Source organism: Terrapene carolina, unplaced genomic scaffold, assembly GCF_002925995.2.
Source record: "Terrapene carolina triunguis isolate 2854851 unplaced genomic scaffold, T_m_triunguis-2.0 Scaffold68, whole genome shotgun sequence".
NCBI lineage: Eukaryota > Metazoa > Chordata > Testudines > Emydidae > Terrapene > Terrapene triunguis.
Window position 1 is genome coordinate 81,099,926 of NW_020664419.1, and position 13,624 is coordinate 81,113,549.

The 13,624-nt window shown below is 46.9% G+C and overlaps 1 protein-coding gene across 1 annotated transcript; it reads left to right on the forward strand.

Annotated features, from left to right (window-relative positions):
* Nucleotides 1-3,606: 3,606 nt before the first annotated feature.
* Nucleotides 3,607-13,090, forward strand: ARHGDIB (Rho GDP dissociation inhibitor beta). Its single transcript, XM_024208555.2, has 6 exons — nucleotides 3,607-3,787; nucleotides 7,902-8,090; nucleotides 8,732-8,815; nucleotides 9,924-10,000; nucleotides 11,657-11,720; nucleotides 12,303-13,090. Exons 1-6 carry the CDS (start codon nucleotides 3,637-3,639, stop codon nucleotides 12,500-12,502), a joined length of 765 nt encoding a protein of 254 aa, XP_024064323.1. The 5' UTR covers nucleotides 3,607-3,636; the 3' UTR covers nucleotides 12,503-13,090.
* The last annotated feature ends 534 nt before the right edge of the window (nucleotides 13,091-13,624 follow it).

Here is a 13,624-nt window from a genome sequence, read left to right on the forward strand (position 1 = left end):
AAATTGGTTTGCAGTGTCAACTACTTCGGGTGGTCACTAGTTGCAACTGGCAGAATATAAAGATCACTTCAGCCCTTGCTGTAATGCAGCTAGCTCTGGGGTGGAACATACCGAAGGCATTAAACAGCATACAGCAACATTCTGCAAAATTTGAGACACAAAATGAAGAGACTATATCCAACTGAACTCAGGACAGCAGAATGTAGTTACCTACAATATGTTGTCAATTGCCTGTTGATTAGAAGTGAATACATTGATTCAGAAAATTAAGAACTCCAGAGACAACCCCTGAATATAAACCACCACACCACCTGGATTCTCTCTCTTTCTCTCTCTCTTTTTTTTCCTTGTGAGATTCTGAAATGTATTGATAAGGGTTTAGCCTTCCTGGTTGCAGTGGGAGAAATAACCCAGTGGTCGCTGGTACATCTAACCATCATAGGACCCTACACCCTCCATTACAGTCACAGAAATCTCTTCCTCCAAAGAGGGCTAGTCAATCCTTAATTATGTTCTCGGTTCTCTCTTAATATGATGAGTGGTGTACTGAGGAGAGTTTGATTGACCTTTTACCCCTCCTGCACAATTTTAGAGAACAGGGATTGTTGCATCCTGTGTGTACTTTGGGGATGAGACAGCTTTGCATGCACTGAAAGGCTAATGTGCAACTTCAGTGAGATTCAAATGAGTGTTTCCAATCCTGCAGCTAACTTAAAGGGGTGGGTAGGAAGGCTGCCTCCCCCAAAAAGATAAAGCAGGATGATGTTATAAGGAGTGCATGCGTTTACTTCCCAGCTCTTCCAAACATCATGAGAGCCTCCTGAAGATGTTAAAAGTGTGTGAAATGCTCAGAAGTTCACCCTGACCCGCTTGAAAAAACCCCCTCAAAGAGGGGGAAGCCCAGGACTGTAGGAGGTTTGGAAGAGCAGCGTTGCTGACTCTCCTGCTTTTATCACAATATTAGGGTTTTATTCCCCCCCCCCTTAAAGCTCCTGGATTCCTTTGACGATGTGAGAACCTCAGCATTTTTCTTAATTACTAAGTTTCTAGTTTGAAAACATGAACTCTAAAGGCTCCAGTACCAGATGGCAACTAGAAAGAACCCCACATTTATGATTTTTTAAAAAAACTCTTATGATTTTTAGCCCAATCTCATGATTTTTGCTGCTTGACTCGTGATTTTAGAACACTTGAGGCTGGCCTTAGGGGGCAAAGGTTGTGTGGTTTAGGGAGGTGCCTTTAAAGATTTGGCTAAACTAGTAAGAAACTGTCAAACTTCTGGATACTTCTCTGAACCAAACTGAGACGCTGACATGTTGAAGTTTGACCACCCCCTCCTGTTGATGTGCTTAATATTTCAGTGCTTCTTGGTAGTCAAGACAAGTGAGGCAGTGATTGTGTGCGTTCAATGCCGGGAATACCGTCAGACATGACATGCCTCATTTCAAACCTGGTCTCTTGGCTCTTGGCCCTGGGCCAAAGATAACTAGCACAAAAACCTTTAACTTTTTAAGTCAAGTATCAAACCTAAATTACGATACCTAAACTGACTAGCTAAACTACTAAACCAACAACTAGAGGCTCTCTGTCTAAAGAGCTTCGGGATCTTCTTTCCAGATCTGTTCCTGGTCTGTCGCAGCTGGCGGTTGGAAGGAACTTGTAAGGTGATGAGTCACTCCAGCCAATCCACAAGCTAGGAACTGGCCATGTGACTCTCAGATCAGGTATATAAGCCTCACAAAGAGAAATAGCCACTCCGTCTGCTCAGTGTCATGGTAGGGCTTGGAACTCATTCTTGACTGACAGTGGCAAGACTCCGCAAGCTTTAGCCTCCTCTTGCTCCAACCATGCTCTCACTCTAACTCTACACTGGACTCTTGATTCCGACTCTGACCACTAGGCATGACCATCCCCATCACAGTTTCTGTCAGAACTGAGGTGATCTGGGTGTGGCACACTCTAGAATGTTCAAGAACAGATGGGGGAAGGGTGGGTGTGTGGGCACTGCTAGGTAGGTTCCATTGTCTGAGCTGCACATGGCTGCTGCATCCCAAAGGATCTACAAAGGAGCTAAGATTTATCATCTCCCATTTTACATTTGGGGAAACTGAGGCACAGAGCGGTGAAGTGACTGTCCCGAAGTCACAGGTCACTTCACCTCTCTGTGCCTCAACAGGTCGTCTGAATCCCATTTCAGTATTCTATCCAATAGGCCACATCATATATACTCCTATATCTATGGCTATACACAAACACATTCTTTCACACACAATATCATACCTACATACCTATAAAACACACAGCTACACGCATCCCTTCCTACATGCACCCGTGCACACTTCTATAGCTATATACACACACATATGTACATCTTGATATCTACACACACTCACATACTTAAATACACAAACATGCATATACATACAGATTTGTATGTTTCCCTTCCCCCCCCCCCCAAAAGCAACAACAAAACTCCATTCACTTAAAGTTGCTCAGGTACATCTCCTATCCACACAATCATTAAAAATCAAGGAAATCTCCACCTGTGACATTTGCTTTCACAACAGCCTCAACTCACATGCTTTCGCATGATCTGCTTACTCACAAGTCCTAATTCTGTTTTGCTGCTCCCATGTCAATCTGGAGTAAATCCATCAAAATCAGAGGATTTACTCCAGATTTGCACCAGTGTAACTGAGAGAAGAATTTGGCCCTCAGATTGTGGTTAAACAACAAACATGCTTTCAGTTCCACACAGAATCATCCAACGCACAAATCCAATTCTTCACAATCACACTCAGACAGAAACAATAACTCTAATCTTATCTTAATGGACTATAAAACCTACCTAGCGGTGCCCACACACCCACCCCTCCCCCATCGGTTCTTGAGCATTCTAAGGTGTGTACCTGTAAATATACCTGGAGGGGTTAAGTCTTTAATGTGTTACTGTATTTGTATCTGGAAAAGTATGAGGTCAGAGGAAAGTTTGGCGTGTGAGTCATTAGATGTGCACTTGGTGAGGATGTTCTGGGTTGGAATAGAAAGACAGAATCTCTATTGACATTTCAAAGAGGAAATGGTTTAAAAACTGCTACATGTCTGAAAAGCAGGCTCTAAAGAGTGTGAAAAGCACCTAGAAAATCAAAGTTTCTCCTTCTTGAGGTTGTTCATGTTTGAGGATAATTGATTCCTGTGAGTGATCATGCTTAATTTAGGGATTCACACCCTGCTTTAAGTGGAAAACTAAACACATCCTTAAGTTTGGGGAAGATGGGGGTGCCTCTGTAATGCACACCCATATCTACACCCCCCCCACACACACACACCAGGAATAACCCTGTTGAAATCAACGGAGCTACACCGGCGGCAAACTAATGTGAATAAGAATCAGGACTGGAGTACATGCTCCCACATATGAACACAAATGCATGCAAAAATATATTCCCATATCCACACAGATTTACCCAAAGGTACACAGTAATATACAAAACAAACATCTTCGAACACATACAAGCACACAATGACATGCACGCGCACACACACACACACACACAGGCTGTTTGTGGGAAAGGATGCTGCTCAGACCCAGTTGATCAAGATGTAGGAGGATCCAGATAAAGTGAGCACTGCAGCATGAGCAGTGACTCTGCAGCTAGCTCAGGGCTTCCTCTTGAAGTGTGGGCGCTTTTTTTTTTTTCTCTTCAACTTCCTTCCTGCTCTAACTGCCAAAACTCAAAACTGAGCGCAGAGAGCAGAGAGGGACCCCGGACGCAGACGCCAGCCAGTGAGTATAAATGCAGATAACTCGGGGGAGGGGGAGATGGAAAAGAGCCTTCTCACTGTGCTACCACAATTGGAGCTGTTCCCTGCGGCGGGGGAGGGGGGGGGGGGATTGATTTGCACAGCTTTACAATAGGAAAGGGTCTGAAATGCAAAGAGGATGGTCCTGGCAGCACCAGAAAGGGAAGTTAGACAGCTGTGAGGAGGAGAAAGGGGAGATGGCTGTGCACTGCGCTGTCAGTGAGCCTGGGAAATGCTTGTGAAGGATTGGAGGGGGGGTGGGAGTTGTCTCCTGCCCAGGCTCCTTGGTAAATAATGCTTTGCTTTGCTTTGCTTTCCCAAGAGGCCTGCTCAGGCAATGGGGTATTTTACCTTTCGTCCCTGGGGGGTGGGGCTGGGAGAGGAAGTAGTTTACCCTGCATCATGGAAAATTCCAATGCATTCCCTCTGCCAAATCCTCGTTCTTGCGTAGATAAGCCCTATATTTGGGGGTTACGTTTTATGTGAGTTTGATGCTCTTAAGAAGCACTTGTTAAATGGCTGATGCCCCCTATTTATGCCCAGGGCAGATACCATACAGCACAGGGAGTGGCAGTAAGGTCTTTCTCTGCCTGCTGCCTCCTGTCAGCATGGCTCCCTCTGACCTACAGCGAGTGCTTCTGAAGCTTCAACCTCCCCTGCCCGTTCAGCCCTGGGACTCTGCCAAAGTGGGTGGCTGGTACTAATGATTATGGTGTTTTTGCTCTTTGCCTTTTGAAGCTTTCACTTTCTGGCAGGGGCTCCCTGGCTCTCCCCCATGGCCAGAGACAAGCTCCCAGTCCTCACAGACACAATTTGAAATCTAGTGCGTGAAAAGAGGGAGGTGTCAAGGGGCAGGGCAGGGGCACAGGGAGGGCCTAAGAATCTGTGCGAGTGGGTAGGGCCAGAGAAAGCGTTCATGGTAGGAAACAAATCTTTAATTTGTTTCCAAAAGTGTTTTAAGGGTTAATTTTATTTTTTCATTGTAAAAGTGGCCATTCAGTGTATAGACAATATATCTGAAGAACCACAGGAGCATTACCCTTCCTGCTGGGCCAGTGAGGCAAACCACATCCGTATGCACTAACAAACAAGGTGGAGGAAGCTGAGGTGTCCAGGAGAAGCTCTGATGTTTTCCATTTTGTAGATGACTGTAGTGAGTGAGCACGCACGTGCATAGAAGGCCCTTCCTTTCCTACTGAAATTAATGGGAGTTTTGCAGAGAGCAGGACTGGGACCTTGAACCCTAGAAGTAAAACCCAGGCATGGGTCTGACCTACTCCACATAGTAGGGAGCAGCAGCGTAGGCATACGAATGAGCCAGGACGGTATCCATACCAGGGGGGACTAGCCAGAGCCCTATCCCTTTGGTTCACTAGGTAATTGGGTAGTCTGCCATTCCAGCTTGCCCAATGGGTTGCTAAGATCTCTGGGAGGTTTAGGGCACCCAGAGGAATTCCTGAGAAGGGGAGCCCTCTGCACTAGTTCTGATGGAAAGTGCCTCAGCCCTGGGCAAAGCAGGAGGAAGATCTGAGGGAGTAACCAGGGGAGTAAACAGACATCCCAGGACAAAATCTCTGTTCTCCACCTCCCTCCCTTTCCCTCTATCAGTGTCTTTTTCTCCTTCTCCCTCTGTGTCTCCCTCTCTGATAGATCATAAAGACCCTCATGGAGGGAGTGAGGAGTGGAGAGGTCAGGCGGACAAGATGGTGGGGGAATGATCAAAAGTTTCAGGGCTTCATCATGCATTCTTCATACTGAAGCTGGGGGATCAATCAGATTTTTTCCCATAGGATCCTGGAACAGGCCTGGTTTTCCTCTTCTATGAGGACAATCTCAGGTTCTTTCGCCATGGAATGCAGACTCCCAGAACCAATTTTTCAGTTGGTGTAAATCAGGACAGTTGCAATGAAGTCACCAATGGGAAGATTTGACCTCTCTCCTCATCTGTAGAGCTGTCTCAGATTTCCTTTTCTACCCACTGGCTTCTCCACATTAGCGCCAGACTCACGCAAAGGTTTAATTGTAATGCAGTCTCATAGAATATGTATTATCCATTGGAAGGCATGACCAAATCTGTCTGTTCCTTGGCTCTTTAGTCAGTCTGTGTATCTATCACCTTTATCCCACCAAAGGCATCTGCCAACATGCTCCTCCTGGAGTTTTTCCATCAGTCTCACCAGGACTGGGATAATGTCTGAAGCTGCCAAGCTGGGTGTGATTCAGCCTTGCGCAGTTCTACTCACAAACTCATCCCGGGAGAGTCATTTTAATTTAATGAGTGAAATATGTCATTATCATCAACATACCCATTGAGTGAGTGGGCAAACACTAGGGTTACCTACCTAGAGAGAAGAATTAGAGGGAAATTGATAGAGAAATTTAAAATAACTAAGGGTAAAGTGGAAGTGTATCAATTCCCCCTTTCATATTATCCCATGACACAAGAATGAATGGTCAGTCACTAAAATGAATGACCACTATACATAGAACAAATCAAACAAAACCGTCACACAGCAAAGAATGATTGGGTCGATGTGCAGTATCCATCATTGCCAATGGGATTGTGGCTGGGTTTTTTTAAACCTTTCTCAGAAGCATCAAACATTGGCCACTACCATATACCAGACTAGATGGACCAGTCATCCGATTCATTAAGGCAGAACCTACAGTCCTATCTACTCAACCGCTCAACCTTTCCTTCCTTATTCCGGCCATTCATCCCCTTCTCTACCTCATTCTCTCCTTTTGGCCATCCATTCTCCATCCATCCACCTATCTCCTCATCCTCCCTCCACTTTTTCTCTCTCTCTTTACTTCTTTCTGTGCAGCCACCAGAGCAGGTTCATTCTTCCAACGGGTGACTCCAGTGCAGCTGCACTGATTTATACCAACTGAAGAAGTGGCTCTGGAAATCTGCGATAATCCCAGGATTCCATGGGGAAAGAACCTGCCATTGTCCTCATGGAAGAGGAAATCCAGGGAGCAGCTCCTGTCTAAGCCCGTGCTGAGACAACTGCTCATTGGCTGTAGTTCTCACTTCCTCTTGCCTCTGCGATGTCTTATGGTTGAAATGCTACTGCTCAGAGCAGATCTGCAGCTGGGGCAAGTGTTGTCATAGGAACAGACCACACATTTCCTTCCTGCACAGGAAGTGGACCCCGTCATTGCATGAAGTGAGCTATTTTCAAGGGTGTGCAGCAGAGAAAGTCTGGGGCATGTGCAGCTGGATTTAGTAGGATTCATTTTCTTGAGCAAAGAGGGTTTATTGATTCTGTTCAGTTAAGAGAGTCATTATCAGGTATTTTATCTCCTTGTACATTCTGTGTTTCTAAGTGTTATTTATAACCCATTAGAAGCAGGAAAATTAAACCTTTTCCTTATTTCCCTCCATGCTTCTATATGTGACAGTGGCTTTTAATGTGAAGTCATTGATCAGTGCTGGGGCTGCTTGCCCTAGTTATTGTAGGGCTGTGCTGGGATTGCACAAGGTGGCTTGTTGCAAAATGTCATAGTTTCCGTCTAAGTTGTTTTCTCACTCCTGGAGGCCCCACAAAAGGTGAGGGACTAGAAAGAAAGACAAGGGGGGAAGCATATCTAACTGAAAATACAGAAACACAACAACAGACTAATTCAACCCTCAAGCAACAGATTTCTGAGCATTTTGCTTTGGCATTAGGTTACAACATTGAATGTGGTGCTGGTGCAAGTAGGGTGACCAGATGTCCCGATTTTATAGGGACAGTCCCGATTTTTGGGTCTTTTTCTTATATAGGCTCCTCTTACCCCCCACCCCCTGTCCTGATTTTTCACACTTGCTGTCTGGTCACCCTAGGTGCAAGGCAGCAGGGCTGGGACGATTTGTATAGTGGGGGTGCTGAGAGCCATGGAACCAAACTGTAAACCCTGTATATGATAGAAACCACTGCAAGCCAGTGGGAGCTGCAGCACCGTGAGCACCCCTAGTTCCAGCACCTATGGTGCCAGGTGTCTGACTGACAACCATGGAGACTAAGTTGCTTTCTCCAGAGAACAAATACCCGCCAGGCTGTACCCACCTGCTTTGTCCTGCCACTGACTGGCTGTATTGCCCTCCTCAGGCCAAGAGACCATGACTGAGAAAACCCCAGACCTACATGTAGAGGAAGAGGATGATGAAGTGGACGGCAAACTCAACTACAAGCCCCCACCCCAGAAATCGCTTCAGGAGCTGCAGGAGCTGGACAAGGATGATGAAAGCCTTGCTAAGTACAAGAAATCCCTGCTGGGGGATGGGCCTGTGGTGGCAGGTATGGATCTCTGATGGAAAAGGCTCACACAGTGTGTGTCCAATCCTGGTTGTGGGAGGACACTCTGGTGGCATGCATTGTGGGGAAGGATTGAAGTTGTCCCCAATGGGGAGGGTCCAGTAGATATATGCATTGGTCTTGCTGCGGTATAGGAGCAAGCTACCAGATATATGCCTGACTGGGGTGGGTGGACTCAAATGGAGATAGGGTCTATAATGTCAGGTCTGTGGCTAGGGGTGTCTGGGATGGGGCCAAGGCTTGTGGAGGCATGCATGCATGCCTGAGAGAGTTCCTACTGAGAAAGAGGTTTGTGGTCTCAGGTATGTGCCCAAGCGGGAATTCTGCTTGGAGGGACCCAAGGTGGCAGCTATGCCTGGGTTAGTTCTTGCTAGGGCAGCGTCATGTGGTGGAAGGTATGTTCCTGATGGTCTCTTCTAGAGGGGTAGTGGGATGTGGCTTATGGAATGTTTCCCATTGGGCGAGGTGCATGGTTCTGTTTTCCTAAGAGGACCCAGTCATTATTCCACGTTAGATGACAGAGCAATCTTTAAACAGGGAGATGAGGAAGGGACCCTTAATGCCGCTCCCTCCCTCCACTTTGATTTTGCAAGCCAATTGGCCTCCTCTTTCCAATCCTACAGACCCAACAGCTCCCAACGTGGTAGTCACACGGCTCACCCTGGTATGTGATACTGCTCCAGGACCAATCACCATGGACCTTACTGGTAGGTGAAGACTCCTTCCTTTGTCACATATGGGAATGATCAGTGGTCCAGCCCAAATTTCAAGTCTAGGGATAATTCCAGAGCCCTGTTTCCTATTTGAAGTTGGTGCTGTGTAAAGTGAGGTAAACCCTAGGGGAATATTCCCTATGGAGATCTCGGGCCTAGTTTCTTATTTAAAGTACAATTATAGTAAAAAGAAGGTTAGAAGTAATAAAAACATATGTTTGTGGTCTCCATCTTCAACTCCTCTGCAGAAGATCTTGGAAATCTCTAAGAATTGCAAGTCTTAGAGTTCCCTGTACAAAGGGAAAGGCACATGTTCTGATTTCTACCTAGCTAGCTCCTACCAGCACAAGATATAAGTACATGTTAGAGTAATAGGCCATTTTGAAATGGCAGTGTCAAGCAACCTTGCACTTCCGGCTTCAGGGTACATGGTGAGAGAGTCATGCTTCACCTTATATGGGCTTCTTATCAGAGAGAGGAAGTCAGGACTGGCAAGGCATTGATACTTCCTGTTCAACTGAAATCCCCAGCACGCACGTACAGCATTGCAAAGCCATTCATCTTAAACACTGTGCAGCCCAACTGAGTTTCCAGACGAGACATGCCCAGCCTCTACTCCCTCTTACTGGAACCAGGGACTCCACATGAGTGAAACAGCTAACGTGCATGGGGGCCATGCTATGCACCTGGTTCACTGGAGTAACAGGAGGGCAAAACACAACTGCATACACATGTGTGCCTCTCATTAGTGTATCTGCACACACACACATGCCTCTTGAGAATGCATGTGCACACACACACAAGCGTGCACATGAATGTATATACACAACCATGCTCTGTTTTTGTGTATGAAGAGGAGCATGTATGTGTATGCATGCACATACCTGCATACACACACGGATATGCACGCACCCGTATGTATGCACGCACCTGTATGTATTACGCACACTCATAAAGCAGCTTGCATATACACACCTGCATACACATTTCACAGGTGCGCTATAGAAAAAGATGATGGGAGGGCACATCCATTCCCTGGAAGAGAGTCTGGTTTCTTCTCTTTGTGGCAGTACTAACTATCTGTCTGATTCTCTCTCTACAGGGGACGTTGCGGCGCTGAAGAAAGAGACATTTGTACTAAAGGAAGGAGTTGAATACAGAGTTAAGATCCACTTCAAAGTGAGTCACTTTCCCTCTGGTCGCTTCCCATAGGTTGCTCAGTGCTCACTCCAGTTACCAGCCAGTCATCACAGATAACTAGAGCTGAGCAAAATGTTGGAAGTGATGCTCTGAACCATGTAAAACTTAACTGATTTTGGGTATTGTTACAAACCACCTAAAGGTGCACCTAAAGGCTTACTAACCTTTGTAAGCCTGTTGTGTGAACCTGATGAAGCAGGTGGTGAACTGGAGGTTGCATGGAAACCAGTCAAAATTCATGCTTGGAAATGGTTCATACATGTCATTATGTGAAACTCAGTAGCTGTGACTGAGTTTTGCTTTCAGTTTTTGGGACTCAAAGCAAAATTTGATTCCACACAAACCAAAGCTGGAAAAAAAAGCTTCCCATGAAGCCCTGTGAAGCTGATCTGCTGAGTGTTGCTGGGCTTCCCAAGCACCTAGTGGTGGGTAAAATAGTTGCAGCAAAAGACAAAACTACACCGAATCTGAGATTTTCTGCATTGTGTTATGCCCTCCCAAATGGTTTCACATTGCCAAAAATGTCAACAGCGTTTCATGCCATTTTCACCTGTTTCCTGTTGAAAATGGGGTGCATTCAAAGAGCAAGGTGGCATGCAAAGCAGACACATTAATCTTTACAAGTTTTTGTTACAAAATTAGCTGCATTTTGCAGAAAAGCAAAATTTGAGAGATGTTCAGTCACCTGAACTGAAAGAGTGAAAACGTTAATGTGGACAAATTTTCCACCATTTTCACGCAGCTCTATTGCACACAGGCCTAGAGATAAAGGCACCCCCAGCGTGACACCCAAGCCTTCTTTATGCTAGGAAATGTTTCCTTAAATTTCCCACCCTTGCTGCTGGGATAGGGCCAGACTAGTTATCTTAACTCTCTCTCCGGCTCCCAGGGCTGGCCAGGATTGGGATCACTGTAGGCACAGCAAACTGAACCCTGGGATGTGAAGGAGCATGCTGTGTTTTCAGATTTAATAATGCACAGTGTGTCCAGACTGTGAGAAGCAAGGGATGCAGCCAGGCTGTGACTCTCCTGGGGAATATTGAGATTACTGGGGCTGTGTCTACACTAGCTAACTAACAAGTCAAACCATCTCCCTCCATATCCTGGGAATGAGCTTGCCACCCCTTCAGTGATCCCAGTCTCCTTCAGTCCTAGAGGTGAAGGAGTGAGCTCAGTTAGTCTTACCCTAGACTTTCCCCATCTCTGAGTGCAGAATGCATGACTCCAGTCAGCTGGCTCTGGGGTTTAACATGGGAATGCTCAACTGTGAACCTTGCGCTTCTCCTGCATTCAGCCTTCCCCCAATCCTCTCTGCAGTGCCTCCTGAGAGACTGGTTAACCTGTGGGGCTTGGGCAAGGAGAAGAGGAGCTCTGATGCACATTAGAGAAACAAGTATCCAGGTTGCGTGAAAACTCATCTCTGGCTATTGAGAAATGCCAGGCTTCCCTCAGCAATGTCTGCTCCATGTTGGGCCCTGAGGCCTGTCCCGCCCTGTCCAGCACAGGGAAGGAGGAGAGTAGTGGCATGGGGGAGCTGGGACAAGAATGTCTGTGTGTGGTTGAGGGGAGGAGAGCAGCAGAGATTGCACTGAGACCCTCCTCATTAGACTCATCCATGATCACTTCCTCTTGCAGGTAAATAGGGACATTGTGTCTGGATTGAAATATGTGCAGCATACCTACCGGACAGGGGTGAAGGGTGAGTAAGAGAGAACCCCCTCTCCTCCCAAACACACCATCCCTCACATGCACTCCCAACCCTGCACACAGATTCTCCCATCCTATAGAGAGATCCCCCAGATCAAAGAGCCCCTTCCAAAGGCTCTCATCCTACACTGAGCCTTCCACAGACACAGAAACAGTCATGGGTACACCACTCATCACACAGGTTTCTATTATATACATAGCCGGCCCTCCCCACCCTCTCAGAATTTCCCATTCTATACAGAGCATTCAACGGACACAGGCAAAAACACCCTTTTTCTGCACTACCCCACAGCGCTTCCAATCGTATAAAGAGCCCTCTTCCTTTTGTACACACACAGCCCCGCTTGGGCTGTCCCGAGGGAGATCCTCATTCCACACATAGATTCTATATATAGACCTCTGCACAAAATCTCGCATCACTTCATTCAGTGAGTCTATCCGCTCCCTGCCTCTGCCCTCTCCCCCTCATGCCGGCCTCAGTTCCGGTGTGATCCGTACTCATGAACCCAGCCTTTCCTCTTCTTGTTTACTTCCCTCCTCATGGGCTCTTCCCCTGTGGATTGTTTACTCCTAGTGGATAAAGCTACATTCATGGTTGGCAGCTATGGGCCACGGCCGGAGGAGTACGAATTCCTGACACCTATTGAGGAAGCACCCAAGGGCATGCTGGCTCGGGGCACCTATCACAACAAGTCCTTCTTCACTGATGATGACAAGCATGACCATCTCACCTGGGAGTGGAATCTGTCCATTAAGAAGGAGTGGACAGAGTGAGGTCACGCAAGCTGCCTTCTCCCTCCTTCCCCTGCCTACTGCACTAGTCACCAGGAGTGCCACGCCCTGGACCCGCACACCATGCTGCCCCCTACTGCCACAAAGGGATTCCAGAACCCTCCTAACCCTTGTTCCTTCCTGCCACAGGAGATTCTGTTAAAAGCAGGTCTTTGCACTGGCCCACGGACAGCCTCTGCATTTCCTGCAGCTACACTGAAAATAACCCACCCAGAGCTGTCGTGACACATGAGGGGTTAAATTGGGAAAAATCCCTCTCCCTGCTGGTCCCTCTTTTGCTCCAAATCAGGTCTCTGAAGTGCCTTTTTGAGGGAACGCAATCATCTTGCCAGCTCTACAACTCTCATGGCAGGGCGAATTGCCCCCCTAAATGGTCCTCCACGGTGTTATTTCTGCCTTGTGCTCACTGTAAAAGGCTGATCCCATTATGGTCCTCTTATATTTGTCTGTTGCCCAAATCATAGTCCTGCCTTTAAAGGCAAAACCAGTCAAGGAGATTCAATTAGCTGCCATGACATGTAAAGACGTCAGTGTCCCAAGAATAAAGTCAGTTTCTTTCTTCCCTTCTGAGTGAGGCTCTCATTCTTTTGTGGAACATGTCTCCTCACTCCGCCTTTCACACATGCATAGTATTGCAATATCGTATGTGGCTAAACAGTATCCAGGGTTAGAGAAAGGACTGAAAAAATCCCAAGTGTCTCATAAGGGCTATAACGCTCATACTTCAGCGCATAAACCAGCCTCACCCTAATGGGGTTTAGGGAGAAATTTTTCCTGAGGGCAAATTATATCATAGCTCCCTTATGCAGCTTCCTTCAAAGCCTCTTGCACTGGCCACTATTAGAGAAGATACCAGACTAGGTGGCCCACTGGTCTGATCCAGTCTAGAATGTGTGTGTTCCTATGTTATGTGGCTAGTCTGTTTTAATGTGGCCTCCATGGAATTTTTAGGCATCAGCTCCTCATCTCCCATAGCAGAGACATGGGTCTCTCATGCCACCCATACAACCAGCTGTCCCGGGAGTGGTCCATGCTGGGGCCAGACTGTCTGATTGGCCCTGGTGCAGTGGGAGGAGGAGACCCCCTGGGACTTAGTGCACAGAA

Coding starts and splice junctions, on each gene's coding strand:
- ARHGDIB (XM_024208555.2), top strand. CDS start 3,637: ATGAGCAGTGACTCTGCAGCTAGCTCAGGGCTTCCTCTTGAAGTGTGG. Junction 8,091..8,731: donor GGATGGGCCTGTGGTGGCAG/GTATGGATCTCT, acceptor CCAATCCTACAG/ACCCAACAGCTCCCAACGTG. Junction 8,816..9,923: donor AATCACCATGGACCTTACTG/GTAGGTGAAGAC, acceptor CTCTCTCTACAG/GGGACGTTGCGGCGCTGAAG.